This window comes from Hemitrygon akajei, chromosome 12, assembly GCF_048418815.1.
Source record: "Hemitrygon akajei chromosome 12, sHemAka1.3, whole genome shotgun sequence".
NCBI classification, from domain to species: Eukaryota; Metazoa; Chordata; class Chondrichthyes; order Myliobatiformes; family Dasyatidae; genus Hemitrygon; species Hemitrygon akajei.
The window spans coordinates 58,382,391-58,405,475 of NC_133135.1; the positions used below are offsets into that span (position 1 = coordinate 58,382,391).

General features: G+C 42.7%; 1 protein-coding gene across 2 annotated transcripts in view; it reads right to left on the reverse strand.

The window, feature by feature from the left end:
• Nucleotides 1-23,085, reverse strand: part of dnajc6 (DnaJ (Hsp40) homolog, subfamily C, member 6) — a 130,426-nt gene that overhangs the window by 62,090 nt on the left and 45,251 nt on the right. The window contains exons 1-2 of one of the 2 annotated variants that reach the window (XM_073063185.1): nt 22,312-22,806; nt 3,747-3,885 (exon numbers count right to left, since the gene is read on the reverse strand). In XM_073063185.1, coding sequence (XP_072919286.1) covers nt 3,747-3,885; nt 22,312-22,552 — 380 coding nt within the window. In that variant the 5' untranslated portion in view covers nt 22,553-22,806. Of the gene's footprint in view, nt 1-3,746; nt 3,886-22,311; nt 22,807-23,085 lie in introns of those variants that run through there. The other variant, XM_073063186.1, reaches the window with a different exon arrangement.

The following is a 23,085-nucleotide window of genomic DNA, read 5'->3' on the forward strand; positions in this document are numbered from 1 at the left end:
GCTGCAGGCAACAAGACTCAGCAGAAGAGAAAGAGACCCTGACTGCATTCACGTGAAGGCAAGCCTGAGGTTCTGCAGAAATGACTGCGATACCCATTGTCTTTGTTAGATACCACATCTTTGTGCTATATGCAATCAAATTCATTAGTCTAGCATGCATATGACCAATATACTGCTACCCCTAGTGGTTTGTTGTGTCATAAATAAGTCTCAAGTGAGGTGAAATTAAATTCTTACTGCCTCTCCTTCCAGTGGAGCCAATGTACAATATAAAAGCAAGTAACTTGTATGAACAGCAACCTGGTACTTCCCTTCCTTCTTTTTAAACAGATCGTCAAGATCTCCCACCCCTACACTTGATCTCCTGAAACTGCTTTTGTATACATGCACAGTTCCTGAAGGAAAGCTTGGTGAGAGAATATCACTACAAACTCATTTTACTTTATCCAACTAATTCAAAAACTGGCATCAAGCTGTCATGAAGCATATAATCAACCTGAATAGGACAAAAAAAACGTGATAGTTGATGAACAGATGGTACCTTAAAACTTTGGTCACCTTCACCTTTGAACTTTAAGTCATAACTTTCAGAACAACATTTTGAAGTTATATTGTTTTCTGGCAGGGTGTAAGATTGATTAGTGAACTTAAGATCAAAACTACGAAGACAGCTTTTCCTCCCAAAATCATATGAAATGTCGTCTACATTATCCACTCCAGAGTTAAGTAGCATGGCTCCTTGCCACAGCTGCACAACTCAAAATCACTGCCTCTGATTGAAATTTTTACCAATTGCAGAAACTTTGCAGAAAGAAGAGGCATCTTTGCAGACTGGACTCATGCCCACCACACCAAGTGAAAGCTGCCAAAATCATTTCAAACGCAGTGTAGTTTGTCTGCACTGTAAGCAGCTCATTCACTGAATTGGATCGTTCCTCAATTGCTTGACCTTTTCTAATGTCAGAAGTCAGATTAATCTGCTAGAATGCTCCAATATATTTATAAAATTTAAATTTGATTGGCCCTACCCTTCCCTGTACAAAAGTCTCACAATAACTGGAGTTGTGACATTGGTTAGGATGAGCTATTCACTCTGGAAGCCATTGCAGAATAATCAGGAAGAAGTGTTTTGGCTGATGTTTCTTTTCGTGCTTCCACTGCCAAATTGCTTGGGCAGCAATCACTGTTCAAAACATCTAAACCTTATGAGTTTAGTCTGACTGCAAATTCTGCTCTTCACTCTGATGCTACTGAGAGGGCACAAGATTTTCTTTGTATAATTAATTTAATTCCTTTACAAATGTCAACTGATCTATTCCATTTTGGTTAACAGAGAGATCTTCCCTACAAGAATATTACTTGCTTTTTATTTTTAAAATCACACTCAGTATGTTGAGCTCTGACAGCCAACTGAGCAAATGGTCTAAATGTCACATCATAACAGAAAATGCAGTAAATACTAAGTAGGTCAGGACACCTCTGTGGAGGCAGACACAGATTTAATGTTACATGTCAATTAGTGTTCAACTGAACACAGTCAGTTCATTTCCAGGCATGCCCTGATCACTCTCTCCCAGGTTAGCATCACTTTGCGTACCATGCAGTCTCCCAGACTCCACTCAATCTTAGACATTCCTCCGGTTTTGGCCACCCCTTCCCTGCAACTTAAAAAAATACTTGATTTCTAGTTTTGATTATAGGTCACCAGCCTTAAGTGTAAACTTTGTTTCCCAGCACAGATGGTGCTTGACCTGCCAAGTCTCTCTAGCGCTAATTCTATTTCATATTGTCAGACCCCACAATCAGGAAGGCAAATCCAAGGGGTTGCTTTAAATCATATATGTCAAACTCAAGGCCCGCGGGCCAAATCCGGCCCGCGGTGGAATTATCTTTGGCCCGCGAGATAATATCTAATTACTATTAAAGCTGGCCCCAGTAATCGAAGCGCCTATGGCGTATGATATGGCTAATGCTGAGTTTATTCAGGTACCAGGTTTTCAGGGTTTTTAGTGTTTATTCGGCAGTCTTGCTCGGCAGTCTTCTTCATAAGAAACAGAATTTGTAAAGTGAAACACTTTGTAGTTATAGCAGAGACTGAGACACATGAGAGCAGGCTGAAAAAACGGAGGCAACGAAAGCTGCGTTCGCACGCGTCCGACTGATCCGGCCCGCATGAAGCTGCATTTTGCTCAATCCGGCCCGTGACCTAAAATGAGTTTGACACCCCTGCTTTAAATACTCCTTTAGGTAGATTTAGCTGTATAGCAGCATTACACCAATGTGTTAACAGAATCCACGCGACCCAAACCGACATGCTTTGCATGCTTCTTCTTAGTTTGTCTACAAAAAGATTTGGCATAAAGAATTTTAGTATGAGGCAAATAAATTGCTTTTATTTTAGACAAGTGAATACAGTATATACATCAACATTATAATCAGACTGCAATTAATAAAATTGCAATAAATAAGAAAAATTATGAAAAACTACCCATTTTCTCTAGATAGCCTTATTTAAACCTTTTTAAGGTCCTGATTTTTGATGTTAAAGAGGTAGTGGAGAGGGGTAATCTTAACCTGCAAGAAAAACAAATTTTTGAGAAGTCTAAGCCAAGTTATGTGATCATTCTCATCACCTGAGGTGAAGACCTATTACATTCCACCAGTGGCCCATTAACCTTCAAAGCATATTTTAAAGACCTAAATCTGCTTTTTTTTTTAAAAAAACTTTTTTTATAAGCTTGACTTTTCAAAACTGTACTTCAACATAATTCTGAAAATCCTTTTAGAAAAGGAAAAAAGGAATGAAAACACCCGCAGTAGGAGGTTTAAGAAAAAGAAACTTGAAAAGCCTAAGTAACAACTGAAAAGTTTTTCCTTATTCCACTAGGCAAGCAGCAGACAAAGCTTTATGTCCCCAAAACCTGGATTTAGTTTGCTTTTGTTTTAAACTAATGAATGGGACTTCTTTGCTGTGACAATTAAAGTTGGCACAACAAATAGCACACATGTTGGGCCCAAACCTCAGATGCTGTCTGGGTGGATTTTGCACACTGTTGTGACTGCCTGATTTCTCGTAGATGCTCTGGTTTCTTGTCACATTACAAAACAAACTGTAATTGCCCATAGTGTAGACAGATAGCAGGTGATACAGAAGGGCACTGATAGACATGAGAGGGAGAAAAGGATACAAAGGACTGAGACTGATGGGAGCAGGATGGTCTGGATGGCCTGCATCTATCAATTCCATATGACAAGAAAATGTAATGTGAAATGAAGATCACTGTTTCAGTGAGTTCACTGACTTTTCAGAAAAGATAAAAACAACAGCATCCACATCTTCTCTCAGGAATATATTCCACATCCTACAATGAACTGAACTATCTCTATGCATCATACCAACATTTCATATATTTATCCAGTTATTTAATTAAACTTAGTAATTTACTTTGTACATTATAGGCAAGGTGATAAATGGGTTTACACATAGACATAACTTCAGATTTGCTACTCACAAAATTAACAAGAATGGTGATCAATTTAAGCAAAATATTATGCACAAGTTATACATCTTTATAAATATACAGAAGCAGATTTAATGGCATTTCTAAGGTTACATTTATACTAGTCTTCAATACTTAAGGGTTCACAAATTTGTTGCTCAACAAATTTGTGAACCTTCAACATCAGAGAATTGGTGTAGCTTTCACTTTGCATGCATTGCTCCTCCAGTACTTCCAAATATTTACCTGGCTACAGATTGTATGACTTTTGAGGAGGTATCTTTCAGGTTGTCCTTTAAGTTGCTGAAGAGTCTTCCAGCTCCTCCTTTTACCATATCGAGCAGTCCACCCCCAAAAGTGGGTTCCATATCTTGAGAAGAGGTACCTGAGAAAGCACCAGATGGACCATAATGTATCTTAATAATCTACTTCCAACAATTCAAGGAGAGTTCAAGATACTGAAAGAAAATCAATAACTTCAGTATATCGAAAAACTTTAGAAATTGGAATTCCCTGGGGCAAACCGAAAAGGCCGAGAAAACACTAAGTAGATATTCTTTGCCTTTAAAACACAAGAAATACAGGGTTGTTAATCAACAGAAATAATATCCTCAAGACTTAGTTATATGTTTTTTTAAATACCTCAATTATCAAACTAGTCAACAGTTGCATTGCTTTTTAATTATAATATGGCTATTCCTATCAAAATAGTTAAAAATATTTTTGAATCTATATATACCCCTAAAAATTACCACACAATCAAAATTAACAATTCTGAAATTTAGAGCTATAAATTCCTTTCTAAATCAAATCCATAACATTAAATTTTGCATTAGGACAGCAGGTTCGTTGTAAATGAAAATGAAAGATATTTTCTACCTTTTGCATTATTGGGCATTTTAAGCAATTAGCTGCAAAATCCAAATTTTATCTCATCATAAGATTAGAGAAATTTACTCTGGAGAGAGAAAACCAAGTCCGTTGGCTATACCCGTGAGAGAATAGATGAGGATGCAAAAAAAAAGCTTTAAAAGAGTATTAGTCAGCTGAGAAATTAAATGTTCAAGAGGGCTAAGGTGTGCTTGCACAGAAGTTACTGAAAGCAGAGAATGAAAGGAGATCTCATTGAAACTTAAAAGAACTTGACAGCCTAGATTCAAGGACAACGACTCCTTCAAGCAAGGGAAACAAGGGCCAGAGAAAATAGTTTGAGAATAAGGGGTATGCATTTAGGACTAAGTTACTTCATTCATAAAATTCCTTCACCTGATAGGGAGATGAATTTTGGAATTCTCTACCCTGGAGAGCAGTGGAATCACCATTAAGACCTCCCAACTGTGCAACATAATCAAAGGCAACTTCAATAGATCTGCACCTAAATCTGCATTATTAATTATTAAGCAGTGCTTTCCAGTCTGAAGGGGTTTCTGTAATAGTTCCTGAAAGAAATTTGTCCACTATTACCAAATAACTTCTATCCATGTATTACTAAATTTAAGGTGATAATATTAACCTTGTGGAGGACATCAACTGATGAACTGGGAAGGGACATGGATGATGCAACTCAACATAGGCAGCTCTGAATTATAGGTTAAGTATCCCCAATCCAAGAATCCAAAATCTGAAAGCCTCCAAAATCTGAAACATTTTTTGAGCTCTGACATGATATGACAAATGGAAAATTCCACAGGGCAGTGGGAAGGCTCCCAGGAGATGCACAGGTCTCTGAGGAACACAGTTCTGACAAGTGATCTCACATATGTAATGCACAGAAATTAGTGAAAAATTGAAAAACACTGCATAAAGCAAAAACTGAAGATCCTGATCGTGTATTGAAAGAGTGGATTCCTCTGCATCGGACTGAACACATGTCACTCAATGGTATACTGATCATGAAGCAAGCAAAGATCTGTCATGACAAACTGAAAATTTAAGGTAATTATGAATGTTCAGCAGCTGGCTGCAGAATTTAAGAAAAGGCACAGATTCAATTTTTTTTTAATTTAAAAGATAAACACCTGCTGACCATGAAGCAGCAGAAAAATTCATTGAGTTTGTCAAGATCATCGCTGATGAAAATCTAACACCAGAACAAGTCTACAATGCTGAGTGTACTGTAACCTTTTAATCAAAACACGACATCTTAGGTGGAGACTGAAAGCCTGTCGTTGTTTGTTGTTCAAAAGCTGATTCAACTATTCTCCTGATGCTGCGGTGCTGCTTGTGTTACCCTGCACACATTATATTTTCATTATATTAATGGTATGCAATAATTTTTACTGTTAAGTACATAGGTATGATGAACAAATGCGAGATAAAGACTGCTTACCAGTAGCAGATAAATTCAGACCCAGAAATAATGGCGATCCTAAGCTACCACATTATAGTCTTCCCTCCTTATCCGCGAATTCCACATGCGTGAATTCAACCAACCGCGAATCATGAAAACCCGGAAGTGCTCTTTCAGCACTTGTTGTTCGAGCATGTACAGACTTTTTTTCTTGTCATTATTCCCTAAACAATGCAGTATAACAACTATTTTACATAGCATTTACATTGTATTAGGTATTGTAAGTAATCTAGAGATGATTTAAAGTATACGGGAGGATGTGCGTGGGTTATCGTGGATCGGGATCGAAAAAAATTGGAAGTTCTCTTACTAAGTAAGTCGGAACAGGTACATCCAGTATTATTTAGCGTCAGTTAGTCAAACATTTGTCTTAGTATATAGTATATATTATACCTTTCTATGCATATAAAACGCTTAAGAACGTATGTTTCAGCGCCGGGCTCGGGAACAGAAGTTCCCGAGATCGATCCAGTGACAGCCACACCCGAGTGCACTCTCCACTGTGCCAGGTTGATGTGGAGGATCAAAAACCCAAAACCCAATAATTAACCACTGCATTGCTTAGTAATAATTGTAGCTTTCATCGGGACAGAGCCTTTCTCACTTTATCCTTTAAAATTATTCCGATCATTGAGCGACGTAGCCTAATGCTTTTCTAATGACCGATGGAGTTTCACCTCTTTCCAATCGCTTTATTATTTCCACTTTATTTTCAGTTGTGATCGTGATTATTTTCATGAACAGAAACACTGCGGATTCAGAATTTCACCTCCAGGTCCTAATGTCCACCGCACTGTGACAGGGTAAATAAGGTGTGGGGTTCCGCTGGATCCTAAGGACCACCACATTAAGACAGGTTGAATAAGGGACTTGAGCATCCGCGATTTTTGGTATCTGCGAGGGGTCCCGGAACCAATCCCTCACGGATAAAGAGGACTGACTGTATATTCCAAAACCCAAAATTTTGGTTGGCAAGTTTGCAGACGGCACAAAGATTGGTGGTGTTGTGGGTAGTATAGAGGATTGTCAAAGATTGCAGAGAGACATTAATAGGATGCAGGAGTGGGCTGAGAAGTGGCAGATGGAGTTAACCCGGAGAAGTGTGAGGTGGTACACTTTGGAAGGACAAACTCCAAGACAGAGTACAAAGTAAATGACAGGATACTTGGTAGTGTGGAGGAGCAGAGGGATCTGAGGGTACATGTCCACAGATCCCTGAAAGTTGCCTCACAGGTAGATAGGGTAGTTAAGAAAGCTTATGGGGTGTTAGCTTTCATAAGTCGAGGGATAGAGTTTAAGAGTTGTGAGGTAATAATGCAGCTCTATAAAACTCTGGTTAGGCCACAGTTGGAGAACTGTGTCCAGTTCTGGTCGCCTCACTATAGGAAGGATGTGGAAGCATTGGAAAGGGTACAGAGGAGATTTACCAGGATGCTGCCTGGTTTAGAGAGTATGGATTCTGATCAGAGATTAAGGGAGCTAGGGCTTTTCTCTTCGGAGAGAAGGAGGATGAGACGAGACATGATAGAGGTATACAAGATATTAAGAGGAATAGATAGAGTGGACAGCCAGCGCCTTTTCCCCAGGGCACCACTGCTCAATACAAGAGGACATGGCTTTAAGGTAAGGGGTAGGAAGTTCAAAGGGGATATTAGAGGAAGGTTTTTGTTAACTGAGTGTAGTTGGTGCGTGGAATGCTCTGCCTGAGTCTGTGGTGGAGGCAGATACACTAGTGAAGTTTAAGAGACTACTAGACAGGTATATGGAGGAATCTAAGGTAGGGGGGATATATGGGTGGCCGCGTTTAAGGGTCAGCACAACATTGTGGGCCGAAGGGCCTGTACTGTGCTGTACTATTCTATCTAAAAAACTCAAAACACTTCCAGCCTGAAGCATTTCAGATAAGGGGTACTCAACCTGTATCATATCTTGGTTAAAAAATTTAGGAGGAGGCAAAGTGAACCTACCAGGGCAAATCAGGTACCAGGTAGTAGTGAGAAGATGGGCATGCAGCTGTTTGTACACAAATCTTTGGAAGAGGTAGGCCAAGTTATACAGAATTCTCAGCTTATTAATAACGCAAGAGGATTCAAAAGGATGGAAGCTATGCTAAATCCTTCTGACATTGGTCAAATTTCAGCAGGAGCATATTGGGAATACACCAAGATTTTACAATTGGTTTACCACATGAGGCAAGCAACAAAAACTGGATTATAGGAATTTCAGTATGGAAGAAAATAATGGCAATGATGTTTGATTTAGGCTCACAAAAATCTTCAAAAGGACTAAAATACAGGTGATGCAACCATTGCTTCCAGTAATAGAAAATGCAGTTACATGGATCTATGATCCTACAACTGGTAGAAGGACACTTTTAAAACACTGAGTTGTTGTGATCAACAACTAATTACACGGAAATGTGCTCAATGCATGTCTAATGGCAACAAAAATGACATCTACGTGAAAAGGGAAAGTTATAGAGCTAGTGAGAGGGATAGATTAATTGGTAACTCTATCAAAGAGCCAACAATGGTCAACATGGTTGAACAACCTTGTGAGTAATATTCTTCTGTGATTGTTTTCTACCCTTTGCTTGATAGCTTCAAGCATTTAAATATTGTTATTGTTCAAATATCTCTCAGTAATTATCAAAAATATATGTACAATACTTGCAACTGTATTGATCACTATTGTGAAGAAATCAAATACCAGAGCATACAAATTCGGAACATAGGTGTCTGACACCTTTTGATATTAACAATAGAGGTATGCAATGTAGAGGAAACACTGGTCAAAGCCATGGAAGAGATTGGAAGATAATGGTAACAACTGATGAAATTTCAATCAAATGCTTCATCTTTTCTGCAGCTGCAACGAGATCTCACCACAGGCCACATCATTTCCTCCCCAACCCTATCCATCTTCCATAAAGACAACTCTGTAACTCCCATCTGTTCATTCTGCCTCAGCCAAACTCCCTGACTCATGGCACTTCTCCCTTCAACTACCCACCCCTCCTCCTACTCCTCACTCACCACCATCCAGAGACCCAAACACCCTTTCAGGTGAGGCATGGATCACGTGCATCTCCTCTATCCTTGCATACTGCACTCTGTGCTCCGAGTGCAGCCTCCTCTACTTCTGCAAACAAAGCACAGACTGGGCAATCAATTTGCAGACCACCTGTACTCTTTATCCTGAGTCCCTGGGTGCATGCCATTTCAATTCCCCTTGCAACACTGACCTGTGTATCCATGGCCTTCAGCACTGTCACGGTAGAGCTCAACGCAAACTAGAGTAACAACACTCCGTATTCTGCCTGGGTACTGTGCAACCCAATGGCACGAACGCCCAGTTTTCCAATTTGAGGTGACCTTCACTGCAGTTTTACTTATTCCTTCCTATTTCAAGTTCACCTCTGGCCTGGTTATAGTTTTCCTCGCCCTCCTGGTTGCTTCCACCAGTTTTAAACAGATTTTGCCCACTGGATCCCCTGACTTCCTACATTTAGATCCACCTCTCCTTCAATTCTTGCTAATTGTTACCATTAGTACCTTCTTCACTTATCTGATTTCAGCCTTTGTTTTCCACTTAGCATCCACCAGCTGCTAACTTCACCTTCACCATCTGGCTCCATTAGCCTTGTGTCTGCCTCAATCTATCACCCACCTGCCTGTCTCCCATCTCCACTCCTTGCCTGCTCTTCCCTGGCTCCATCTGCCTATTATCCTTTATCCAATCACCTACTGCCCCTTGTCCGCTCTCACCCCCACCCTGCCTCTGTGTTGGCCATCTGCCCTCGCCACTCAGTCCTGGTGCAGCACACTGCTCAGTTCACAGAGTTCCTCCAACTGATAGTTTGTTGCTCCAGATTTCAACATCCTCTATCTCGATGAAAATCAATGTTTGGTATTTAATAGTGTTACGAACCCCGTAACTGGGTCACTTATCAGCAAAGATAGAGAGGTCCGTTGAAGTCTGATGATACTATTTTTAACCGTATTTATTAGTAAAAATACACAAAAATAATATCAATGCAAATATACAGATAATATACGTCGTCAATACTAAATCTAAAAGTGCGGGTATAATAATAATTAATAAGAAATAAGCTCTATCGTTGTCTAGGGGATAATGTATTGTCTGATGGAAATATAAAGTTCACTCAGTTCATGCAGGCTGCAGCCTTTGGGGACTGCTGGGTTTGCAATGGTTGGAGAGAGAGAGAGATTTGGAGAAAAACTTGCCGATTCCTTTTATGATTTCGATCCGTCGGAGTCCCGTTAGTGTGGCCGTTCATCTGTGGCCTCTCCTTTAGCTAAGCCGTTCTTCCGTGGTGAGCCCACCAATCCCAGGCAAGGGAAGGACGCACATGAGCCCTCACCAGCTGTCGCTATTAAACGCTGTCACGGGATTTCTAGTGTTTCTCCTGGTGCATCTAAAGGGGTTGTTCCCCAGACCCTCTTTTATCCTTACTCACGGGGTCTCAGATGTCAATCAGGTTGGGATGATGCAATCCCTCAACCAGCCCACTCTAGTCGTCCCCTGAGGGGCTTCAATGAATAGTACAGTACTTAATATACAATTCCGTCTCCAAGAGACAATAGACGTTATCAATGGTTTTGTTTCGCTGAGGCCAGGATACATTCCAAACCTTGTGGATTCTCTCTCATTTCCTGGGTCCCAGACCCAAATTAATAGCGATCTTGCGATTCTCAAAAAGGAGGGGGCGACTTTGTACCCTTTGGCCCCTCAGAGTTGCGGCACATTCGTAACAATAGGTACAGTAGCCTCAGCAGATTTTCACATTCAGCAGCCTGGTTGAGTCAAAAATAACTTGCTTTCCCTCAGACTTGTGGGGTCTGAAGAGGTCGGTAAGGCTAATGACAGACCCATGGATTCTGCCACCAGTAGGCTGTGTTACGAATGTGCCACAACTCTGAGGGGCCGAAGGGTACAAAGTAGCCCCCTCCTTTTTGAGAATCGCAAGATCGCTATTAATTCGGGTCTGGGACCCAGGAAATGAGAGAGACGCCCAGAATACACAAGGCTTGGAATGTGTCCTGGCCTCAGCAAAGACGGAACCACTGATAACGGCTATTGTCTCTTGGAGACGGAATTGTGTATTGAGTACTGTACTATTCATTGAAGCCCTCAGGAGATGACCAGAGTGGGCTGGTTGAGGGATTGCATCATCCCAACCTGATTGACATCTGAGACCCCGTGAGTAAGGATAAAAGAGGGTCTGGGGAACAACCCCTTCAGACGCACCAGGAGAAACGCTAGAAATCCCGTGACAGCGTGTAATAGCGACAGCCGGTGGGGCCCGCGTGCGTCCTTTTCCATTTGCCTAGGAATTGGCGGGCTTACCACGGAAGAACGGTTTAGCTAAAGAAGGGGACACACCAACGAAATTTCGAAGGATCAACATCATAAAAAGGAAAAGCTGGCAAGTTTCTAAAATCTCTCTCTTGACTCCAACCAAAGGCTGCAGCCTGAATGAACTGAGTGACTTTTATATTTCCATCGGACAATACATTATCCCCTAGACAACGATAGAGCTTATTTCTTATTGATTATTATTATACCCGCACTTTTAGATTTAGTATTGACGACGTATATTATCTGTATGTTTGCATTGATATTATTTTTGTGTATTTTTACCAATAAATACTGTTAAAAATAGTACCATCAGACTTCAACGGACCTCTCTATCTTTGCTGGTAAGTGACCCAGTTATGGGGTTCGTAACAGCTGGAAGTAGGTAGTTTGAGTAGGTGATACATCCCTCTACATTTCACCCATTGGTGGTGCCTGTATAACAAAATTTGATTATGCTGTGGACACTTACTTGAAGAGGCATTGTTGTTGTTGGCACATTTTCTATCACACAGAATCAGTTCAGGATGAACTCCATGCTGTTCCCATGACCGAACAACTGACAACTCATATGTACTCTTCCCCCAAACTCAGTGATTGCAGTTCCTACTAAAGGGGGCCAGTAGTCCACCAGCACATTGCACCACCTGGAGAACTGCAGGAAATTCAGAGCCCATTCTAAATTTGGACTTCAAACTGAGAGGCTGTAGGGGGCAGAGTGACACTTGTATCCTTCTCCTCACAACAGATTCTTCTGTGTGGCACAAGTCACACCAAGAAGAGATACACACAAAATGCTGGTGGAACGCAGCAGACCGGGTGGCATCTATAGGAAGAAGTACAGTCAACGTTTCAGGCCAAGACCCCACGTCAGGACTAACTGAAAGAAGAGATAGTAAGAGATTTGAAAGTGGGAGGGGGAGGGAGAGATCCGAAATGATAGGAGAAGACAGGAGGGGGTGGGGTGAAGCTAAGAGCTGGAAAGGTGATTGGCAAAAGGCATACAGAGCTGGAGAAGTGGGAGGATCATGGGACGGGAGGCCTAGGGAGAAAGAAAGGGGGAGGGTAGCACCAGAGGGAGATGGAGAGCAGGCAAGGAGTGATTGTGAGAGGGACAGAGAGAGAAAAGAAAAAAAGGGGGGAAATAATAAATAAATAAGGGATGGGGTAAGAAGGGGAGGAGGGGCATTAACAGAAGTTAGAGAAATCAATGTTCATGCCATCAGGTTGGAGTGTACTCAGATGGAATATAAGGTGTTGTTCCTCCAACCTGAGTGTGGCTTCACCTTGACAGTAGGAGGCGGCCATGGATAGACATATCAGAATGGGAATGGGACGTGGAATTAAAATGTGTGGCCACTGGGAGATCCTGCTTCCTCTGGCAGACAGAGCGTAGGTGTTTAGCAAAACGGTCTGCTAGTCTGCATCGGGTCTCAGAAATATACAGAAGGCTGCACCGGGAGCACCAGACGCAGTATATCACACCAACTATATCCTGAGACCAAGAGCCCTTTTTCTAGCCAAGGCAAAACAACAGAACTCATCTAAAGTTCTCATCAGTATTTGTCTTTGAAACAACATCATTGAAACAAATAATCTACTTGTTCTTTTTGAGTTATTGTCACCATGCCTTCCCATATGACTCATCCAGAACATGGTAGGACCATCTTGGGCATCATTAATTTCATGAAAGGTGCTGCAGAAGAAAAAAAAAATGCCTGTCCTTTGGGATGCCAATCACAAATACAAGTCCAAACACAAATGTAGGAGCACACCAATCCAAAGTTTGCATCAATGCTTTTAGCTTCACAAGTGATATAATAAAAAAAAATCTGACTGCCGAGTCCAACCTATATGTAATAATTTGCACCGCAAGTTTAAGAAAGCAGACAACAGCACTTCATGCCAAATGATGGTGCAAAAGTTGAAGCTAAACTGCCTTGGGTCCATTTTTAGAAATACCTCTTAGAGGTTCTCCCACTCTTTAGTAACATTCAAAATTCTGATGCCAACAATGAAATTCCTGCACATGCCACAAACTGTTGCATTTGAACAAGATGGTGAACAATGAGAAGATAGCTGTCCAACTTGTTTCTGACAGTGCTGTTTGCAGGCAAATACTGATCTCAACCAGTAACTAGAGTATAGCAGTATCACTGCATCTATCAAACCTTTCAAGTTTGTGAAACTCTTTGTAGATAAAGAAAGTACTGTTGTAGCATTGATCAAAATATTTCAAAGCAACAGCAGGACTTAGATCAGATGGAAAGTTGGGCAGAAATTGGTTAGGCTACACCAACAGTATTGTGTACAGTGTGGATCACATTATTAGCAACAGAGGGAGTGCAGAAAAGATGTTTCCTGGAATGGAGGAAATTGGTTAGGGTGGGTTTAATCTCTTTGGAAAGTAGAAGGCTAAAGGATGAATTATTCGAGACTTGTGAAATTACAGAAGGACGTAGATGGGCAACACACACAAAATGCTGGAGGATCTCAGTAGGTCAGGCAGCATCTAGGGAAATAAATCAGTCAATGCTTCAGGCTCTGATTCTTCCTCAGGACTGAGAAGGAAGGGGGAAGATGTCAAAATAAAAAGGTTGGGGTGGAGGAGGGGAAAGAGGCTAGCTGGATGGTGATAGGTGAAGCCAGGTGGGCGAGAGGAAAGAATCTGATAGGAAAGAAGTGTGGACCACCCTCACCTTCATCCACCCTCCACCTGGCCCTAACCCACCTGGACAAAAAAGGCACATACATTCGAATGCTGTTCATAGACTTCAGTTCAGCATTCAACACAATCATCCCTCAGCTCCTGAAACTGCTGGGCCTGAACATCTCCCTCTGCAACTGGATCCTAGATTTCCTGACTGGGAGACCTCAGTCAGTCCTGATCAGGAGCAACATCTCCAACACCATCACACTGAGCACGGTGGCCCCCCAGGGTTGCGTGCTCAGTCCACTGCTGTTCACTCTGCTGACCCACGACTGTGCTGCAAAACACAGCTCGAACCATATCATCAAGTTCGCCGATGACACGACCGTGGTGGGTCTCATCAGCAAGAGCGATGAGTCAGCTTACAGAGAGGAGGTGCAGCGGCTAACGGACTGGTGCAGAGCCAACAACCTGTCTCTGAATGTGAACAAAACAAAAGAGATGGTTGTTGACTTCAGGAGGGCACGGAGCGACCACTCCCCGCTGAACATTGACAGTTCCTCGGTAGAGATCGTTAAGAGCACCAAATTTCTTGGTGTTCACCTGGCGGAAAATCTCACCTGGTCCCTCAATACCAGCTCCATAGCAAGAAAGCCTGGCAGCGTCTCTACTTTCTGCGAAGGCTGAGAAAAGTCCATCTCCCACCCCCCATCCTCATCACATTCTACAGGGGTTGTATTGAGAGCATCCTGAGCAGCTGCATCACTGCCTGGTTCAGAAATTGCACTATCTCGGATCGCAAGACCCTGCAGTGGATAGTGAGGTCAGCTGAGAAGATCATCTGGGTCTCTCTTCCCGCCATTATGGACATTTACACTACACGCTGCATCCACAAAGCAAAAAGCATTATGAAGGACCCCACACACCCCTCATACAAACTCTTCTCCATCCTGCCATCTGGGAAAAGGCTCCGAAGCATTTGGGCTCTCACGAACAGACTGTGCAACAGTTTCTTCCCCCAAGCTATCAGACTCCTCAATACCCAGAACCTGGACTGACACCTTACTGCCCTATTGTCTTGTTTATTATTTATTGTAATGCCTGCACTGTTTTGTGCACTTATGTAGTCCTGGGTAGGTCTGTAGTATAGTGTAGTTTTTTCTGTGTTGTTTTTTACGTAGTTCAGTCTAGTTTTTGTACTGTATCATAAACACCATGGTCCTGATAAAACATTGTCTCATTTTTACTATGTACTGTACCAGCAGTTATGGTCGAAATGACAATAAAAAGTGACTTGACTTGAAAGGGATGGAGGAGAGGACCCAGGAGGAATTTATAGGCAGGTGAGAAGAAGTACAAGGTCAGAGAGGGGAATAAAAGAGGGGGGGACGACTTTTTTTTACTGGAAGGAGAAATCAATATTCATGCCAACAGGCTGGAGGGTACCAAAAAATAATTTAAGGTGTTGATCCTCCACACTGCAGACTCATCTTGGTACAAGAGACGGCCATGGACCGACATATCGGAACGAGAATCGGAATTAAAACATTTTGCTACTAGGATGTCCTGCTTGGGGAGGTGATCGAGGAAGTGGTCCCCCAATTTACAACGGGTCTCACCATTGTAGAGCAGGACACATCAGGAGCACAGGACACAACAGATGACACCAGCAGATTCGCAGAAAGAAGTGTTGCCTCAGCTGTTTGGGGCCCTGATTAGAGGGGCGGGAGGTGATGAATGGGCAGGTGTAGCACCTGGGCCGCTTGCAGGGGTAAATGCCAGCAGGGAGATCAGTGGCGAAGGATGAATGGACAAGGGGTTCACAGAGGGAGCGATCCCTGTGGAAAGTGGAGCGGGTTGAATAGATGGGAGAGTCAGAACCATTTTCCCAAGTCAGGAGACTAGAATTAGAGGGAAAAGGTTTAAGGTGAGAGTGAAATATTTACAGATCTCAGGGGTGATTCTTCCCACACAATGGGTAGTGAATATTTGTAACATGCTACCTGAGGAGATAGTGGAGGCAGGTACTATAACAGTACTTAAAGGTATTGGACAGATATTTGATAGGAAAGGGTAAATAGATAATGACCCCAATACTGTCAAATAGGATTAGCCATTTGCCTGTATTATGGTTATTATCCTTCTACTCTTAGATAGGCATCATGGTCGGCATCGTCGGAATGGCCCATTGTGTACTGCGCGTTTGTTATCTAGCTTCAGTGATGATTGTCACATGCAATCACTTCACACAATGCTTATCCAGGAGGTCTAATTTATGTTACTCATTCTTTTTGTTCAGGCACTGCTCTGACAACAATTCTATGCACAGACACTGTGATTTGCTATTCTAGGTTCACAATCCGGCACCCAAAATATATGCATTAAGTCTGCCTTGGAGCTTTACCACATGAACTTTATTTACAGCTGTCTCCATTTCCAAAGAAAAAAGGTCCATCTATGTTTTGTGAAGTGTGCCAAGGAGTATAATTATTTACAGAAGTCTGTACTCAGATCAAACAGAGAAGTATTTATTCATCTGCTGCACAGAGGACAAGCACCAGTAGTGTAGAGAAATCTTTTCTGAGCATTCATTGAGATAAAATATAGTTTAACTAATATTCAACTGTCTAGTTATCATTAAAACTACCAGTTACAGGTGTATATTCAGTAACTTCAGACATCATGAACATCTCACGTAAATCCCTCTTCTTCTGGTGGATGTTGTGGCCTCTCAACCAGGCCTCATTACTTGGTTCCCTCTGTGCTCTGTCCCAGGACCCTGACTGACACGGAGATGACCCTGGAGCTACTACTGTTGTTATGGAGACAGCCGTGAATCCAGATCCATTATCTCCAAATACATTCCACAAGTGGATTTTATAATTCTGTGAGTTCTGCTGAAAGACAAGTTATCTCCTTTTTGCTTTTATTTTTTTTGAAATCACATACAGTTGGCCCTGCTTCCTCAGCTGCACAAAATGAATAAACTTTGGTGCAACAAACTTTTCCACATGCAATTATATTATGATATACAAGTTAATCCTATGTGCCATTTTCTCTTGCAATTGATGTCCTATTAAAATGAATAGGCCAAATATCGCTGTCTGCCCACATCTTCAACATAATTCATCCTTCATTTCACCACCTCTGCAAGATTGTGCCCTGTTCTGTAGCTGTGGTAGCTGGATGTGATGTGAGAGACAAGAGATTCTGCGGATGCTAGAAATCTTGAGCAAACACACACAAAATGATGGAGAAACTCAAAAGGTCAGGCAGCATCTATGGAGGGAAATGAACTGTCAATGTTTTAGGCCAAGACTTTTCACCAAGAACAGAAGAGCACAGAAGCCATTAAAAAAAAATGGTAGGGTGAGGGGGAAGGAGAGCAAGCCGACAGGTAATAGGTGATGGGGAAGGTGGAAATGAAAGAAAATGTGTGAAGGGGAAGGAGATATGATTTGAGGTCATTGAGCTTTTTTTCCACCAGTTAATGGCCACAAGGCATCCAGGCTTGAAGAGATGTTTGGGCCTGGGACTTGCACCAAGGACAGACATAGATCTTAGTGTTCAAGTGTTTAGATGTGGTTTATGTAAATACCCTTAACTTTAAATCCAAGAGAACTACCAACGAAGCCAGGCCAACATCACTGCAGCTTAAATTACAATTGCTTCAGTGGCTGTCATTGGTTTTACCTCAAACAACAGAAAATCTGCAGATGTTGGAAATCCAAGCAACACAAACAAAATGCTGGAGGAACTCAACATCTATGGAAAACAGTAAACAATCAATGTTTCAGGCCAAGCCCCTTCAGCATGACTGGAGAAAAAGAGATGAGAAGTCAGAGTAAGAAGGTGGGGGAGGGCAGGAAGAAATACAAAGTAGCAGCAGATGACAAGTGAAACCAAGAGGGAGGAAGGGTGAGTAAAGAGCTGGGAAGTCGATTGGTGAAACAGATAAAGGGCTGGAGAAGAAGAAATGTAATAGGAGAGGACAGAAGGCTATGGAAGAAATAGAAGATATAGGAGCACCGGAGGGAGATGACGGGCAGGTAAGGTGAGAGGGGGAAATGGGAACGGGGAATAGTGAAGAAGAGGTGGTAGGCAAATAACAGAAGTTCGAGGAATCTATGTTCATGCCATCAGGTTGGAGGCTATGCAGACAGAATACAAAGTGGTGCTCCTCCAACCTGAGTGTGGCCTCATTGTAACAGTAGAGGAGGCCATGGACTGGGATGTCGGAATGAGAATGGGAAGTGAAATTAAAATGGGTGGCCACTGGGAGATCCCACTTTTTCAGGCAGAAGGAGAATAGGTGCTTGGCGAAGTGGTCTCCCAATCTACATCAGGTCTCACCGATATACGGGAAGTTGCACCAGGAGCACTGAGCACAGTACATGACCCCAAAAGACTCACAGGTGAAGTGTCACCTCACTTGGAAGGCATATTTGGGGTCCTGAATGGCAGCGAGGGAGGAGGTGTAGGGGTAGGTGTAGCACTTATACAGATTGCAAGGGTAAGTGCCAGGAGGGAGATCAATGGGGAGGGTTGAATAGTCAAGGAAGTTGCATAGGGAGCGATCCCTGTAGAAAACAAAACTTGGGAGAAAGTGGTAGTGGAATCCCACTGGAGATGGCAGAAATTACAGAGAATTGTGTGCTGGACACAGAGGCTTTGTGGGATGGTAGGTGAGGACAAAGGAAACCTATCCCTGGTAGGGTGGCATGAGGATGCACGAAATGGAAGAGTTATGGTTGAGGGCAGTGTTGATTGTGGAGGACGGGAAGCCTCTTACTTTGAAGGAGGAGGACATCTCCTTAGTTCTGGAATGAAAAGCCTCATCCTGAGAGCAGATGCAGTGGAGACAGAGGAATTGAAAGGAGGAGATAACATCTTTACAACTAACAGGGTAGAAAGGGGTATAGTCCAGTTAACTGTGAGAAACACTGAGTTTATAAAAGACATTGGTAGATAAGCTGTCTCCAGAAATAGAGATCAAGAAAGGGGAGGGAGGTGTTGGAAATGAAGCAGGTAAATTTGAAGGCGGGGTGGAAGATGGAGGCAAAGTTGAAGTTGACGAGCTCTGCATGGGTGTAGGAAGCTGCACCAATGCAGTTATCTGTGTAGCACAGGAAAAGTGTAGGCTTGGAACATAGTCTGTTCTACATAGCCAATAAAAAAAGCAGGCATAGCTGGGACCAATGAGAGTGCCCATGGTTACACCTTTTGTTTGAAGGAACTGGGAGGAGAAATTATTGAAAGTGAAGTCTAATTCCACCAGACAAAGGAGAGTGGCAGAGGAGAGTAACTGGTTGGGTCTGGTGTCCAGAAAGAAACGGAGCGCTTTGAGACCTTCCTAGTTGGGGGGGGGGTGGAGACGTAGAGGGACTGGACATCCATAATGAAAATAAGATGATCAGGGCCAGGGAACTTGACATCATTGAAAAATTCAAGTGTGTGAAGTGACATGTATGTAGATAGGATGGGACTGAACCTGGGGGCGGGGGGGGGGGGGGGGGGGATAAAACCGGGTCGAAGTCTGTATATACAAGTACAGTGGGGCAGGAACAAGCAAAAACAATGGGTCTACCACCACCAGGCACATCTTCTCCCCCCTCCAAATTTCTGCTTTCCGCGGGGATCTTTCCCTACGCAACTCCCTTGTCCATTCTTCCCTCTCCCCACTGACCTCCCTTCCTAGCAATTATCCTTGCAAGTGGAACAAACACTACACCTGCCCCCACACCTCCTCCGTCACTACCATTCAGGGCCCCAAACAGTCCTTTCAGGTGAGGTGACACTTCATACTGTATGCGGTGCTCCCGGAGGGGCCTCCTGTATATCGGTGAGACCACTTCCCCAAGCACCTATGCTCCATCTGCTAGAAGAAGAATGATCTCCCAGTGGTCCATTCTAATTCCACTTCCCATTCCCGCTCTGACATGTCAATCCGTGGCAATGAGACCATACTCACGTTGAAGGAGTAATGCCTTATATTCCATCTGGGTAGCCTCTAACCTGATGGCATGAACATCGATTTCTTGAACTTTTGGTAATGCTCCCCTCCCTTCACCATTCCCCTCGCTCACCGCATCTCCTTACCTGCCCATCACCTCCCTCTGGTGCTCCTCCCCCTTCCCTTTCTTCTATGGCCTTCTGTCCCCTCCTGTCAGATTCCCCCTTCTCCAGCCCTTTATCTCTTTCACCAATCGACCTCCTGCCTCTTTACTTCACCCCTCCTCCCGCAGTATCACCTTTCACTTCCTACCTTGTCATTGCGTAGTGAATACGAGAACTTAGACCCAGTGGCAATAACGGCATGAGTTTGCACAACCAGAGAGGGAAGCCAACACTAATGTTCCCACACACCTGCCACCCAGACTGTGTGACAAAATTTGTGGGTTTGCAAAGTGCTGCCAGAGTGCCTAGGCAGGAAACTGCAAAGTGCTCTGCAGATGGTGCACTCTGCAGCTGTGAAAGGAGTGAACATTTAGCTTGGTGGACATAGTTCCAATTAATTCTTCTGCTTTGCTCTGGATGGTGTTGAACTTCTTGAGTATTTTTTGGAACCATTGTCATGTAATTAAGTGGAAAGATAGAACATAAATGCAAGCTTTGGCTTTCTTTTAAGATAGGTTGACTCCCATGTGTTTAACAATATTTCTTTTTAAAGTATGTAATGTACAATCAACAGAGCCATAGAATTACACAGAATGAAAACTAGCTCTTCAAGGTACAGTAAGCATAATACTATTCCAGTGTCTCCATTCTCCCACTGTCTGTAAGGAGTTTGTACATTCTCCCCATGACTTCATTGGTTTCCTCTGGGTGCTTCAGTTTTGCCCTGCATTCCAAAGATGTACAGGTTAATTGGTCACACAGGTGTAATTGGGCGGCACAGGCCTGTTCCTGTGCTCCATCTCCAAATAAATACACCCATCGAGCCCACACCAACCAGGAAGCACACATTTACATTAATCACATTCTATTCTCCCTGCATTCTTCTCAACTAACCCCACCCCCACACTAAACACAGATACTACCACTTACTACAGACTAGGGGCAACCTTCTAATCTTTACATCATAGGGATGTGGGAGGATACAATAGTACTGAAGAAGTCTTTGGGAGGGTATATACATTCCATACTAACAGCACAAATAATCCCTCATTAATCTGGTGCACTGAAGCCGGGGCAGCAGCTCTGCCAGTTGCACCACTGTTCCAAACCAGCAGAACCCTACCAACTATCAAACTTACAAATAAGTTTCGTTAATTGCACTTGGCAGTATTGTGAATTTTATTTCAAATTCAGGAGTACAAGTAAAAGAACACAAAATGAAACAGCAGAAACAGTGAAAGACAAGAATTGGAGACAAATTTTAAAGCATTACATGCAGTATTCACTTCAATGGCAAGGGTGTGTAGTGATCCTGTAGTATCACTTATTTCTAAAGAACAAACAATATAGGAAAGATCAAGCATACGGCAATGTGTGACTTAATTCTGGAAAGCACAGTATAATTCAGATTCTTAGAGCAGCATTTAGGGAACTAGACACAATTATTAGCAGACAAAGAAAAAACATGCCAACAACTTATCCTGCATAGAAATTAATCAAAATACTCAATTTGGCTGTGCTTTATATGCAATAAAATGTATTACATTATTAGCAATTACATTACTTGCTTCAGTGTCTGGACAATAGCAAAAGGTCAAGCGGTTGACAATATTCCCAGCAGCCAATGTGCACACTTCAGATAGACTGGACCATTCTTTATATGACACCAGCACACAAATTAGTTAACAACAGTGTTCAGCTCATTAACATAAAATTGATCATGAATCAAATGTTAAAAAGAGTCAAAGCCACAAGTACACGGAAAGCAAAATTCTACAGTAAGAGTAAAACGAGTGAGATCGTGAAGTAGGAGTCTGGAGGTGAATACAAGACGCCATGCTGCCAGCTATCCAGAATACATTTGCCAATGCATTGCAGTGCCCCTCCCCCAACGCCTTCTGTAAGAATTTAGTGATTAAATTCTGTACTTGCAATTTGAAGCCTGAAAGAAAGCACTTAAGCTACTGTACATAATTTAGGTACTACTGCACCAACATCCTTTCCTACGTATTTGAAAATCTAAAGAATGCACTAATTTAGTGGAAGTAATATAAAACATATAATACAAAATCGTTTAAAGCACATAGCGTTTCATTACCAATAGTGCGACAGAAAAATTTGGAGGTATTATTTGTATTTCAACGACTAACGGTGCTCGGTAACGTTACAAGGGCCAAGAAAGTACGAGTTGCTGCATACATTTAAGAAATACACATGAAAATAATTAATTCTCTTTGCAAGCACGGGATTTAAGATCAGGAGTTGAACTCGTGTTACTGAATGGCACATGGCGTTGACGAGCGAGGAGTATTTACCTGACCTGTCCATGGTGCTGTAGCGGGCTGTCTGCGGGATCAGGCCGCTGGCTGCTATCGCCCCTATCGGCTCTGGAGCGAGGGCTGAGGCTGGGGCAGGGGCAGGGGCCGGGTTCACCGTCTGCACTGCATCGCCAGCTTGCTGCCAACTATCCAAATCGCCGGGACCCGTGTCAACCAAATGCAACGATTCGTACCCATCATAATTTGTCTTCTTGCGATAGTTTCCAAGAAGGCTCATGGGGCACTCAAACAAAAGTCACCAAATAAGAATGCTCATTCACAGACAAAGGGGAGAGAGTAAGTCATGACCTTGTTCAATGAACTGACTCCTGGAAAAAAAACGGAAGCAAGGTGGCGAATGGATCGGGTTTGTTTCCTAGAAAGGGAGAGAAATCGAAAAGGCAAAACTCCGACGACCCCGATAACAAACTTGCAACGCTCCCCAGCTGCCTCCCTCCTTTAACAGGTCCTTCCTTCTCCGGGCTTCCGACTGGCTCCCTGCCAGCTGCCTGACGAAAACGGTCATCTCCAGCCAGCAGTTGCCTGAAGCTTGCCTGCAAACCTGTCTGCCTTTCAATATAGTGGTGCTGCGAGAAAATGTGTGGCTTAATGGAAAGGTTCCGCAGTTAGTGTAAGGGTATGTTTAAAACATACTGATGTAGCTTTGTTAAGTCTATTTTTCTCCATTGATCATGATTATTTTTATTCCAAATGTTGTCTTGAAATGCTGTCTGTGTGGAATGACTTAGGCACTCTAATGCCACATTCTTG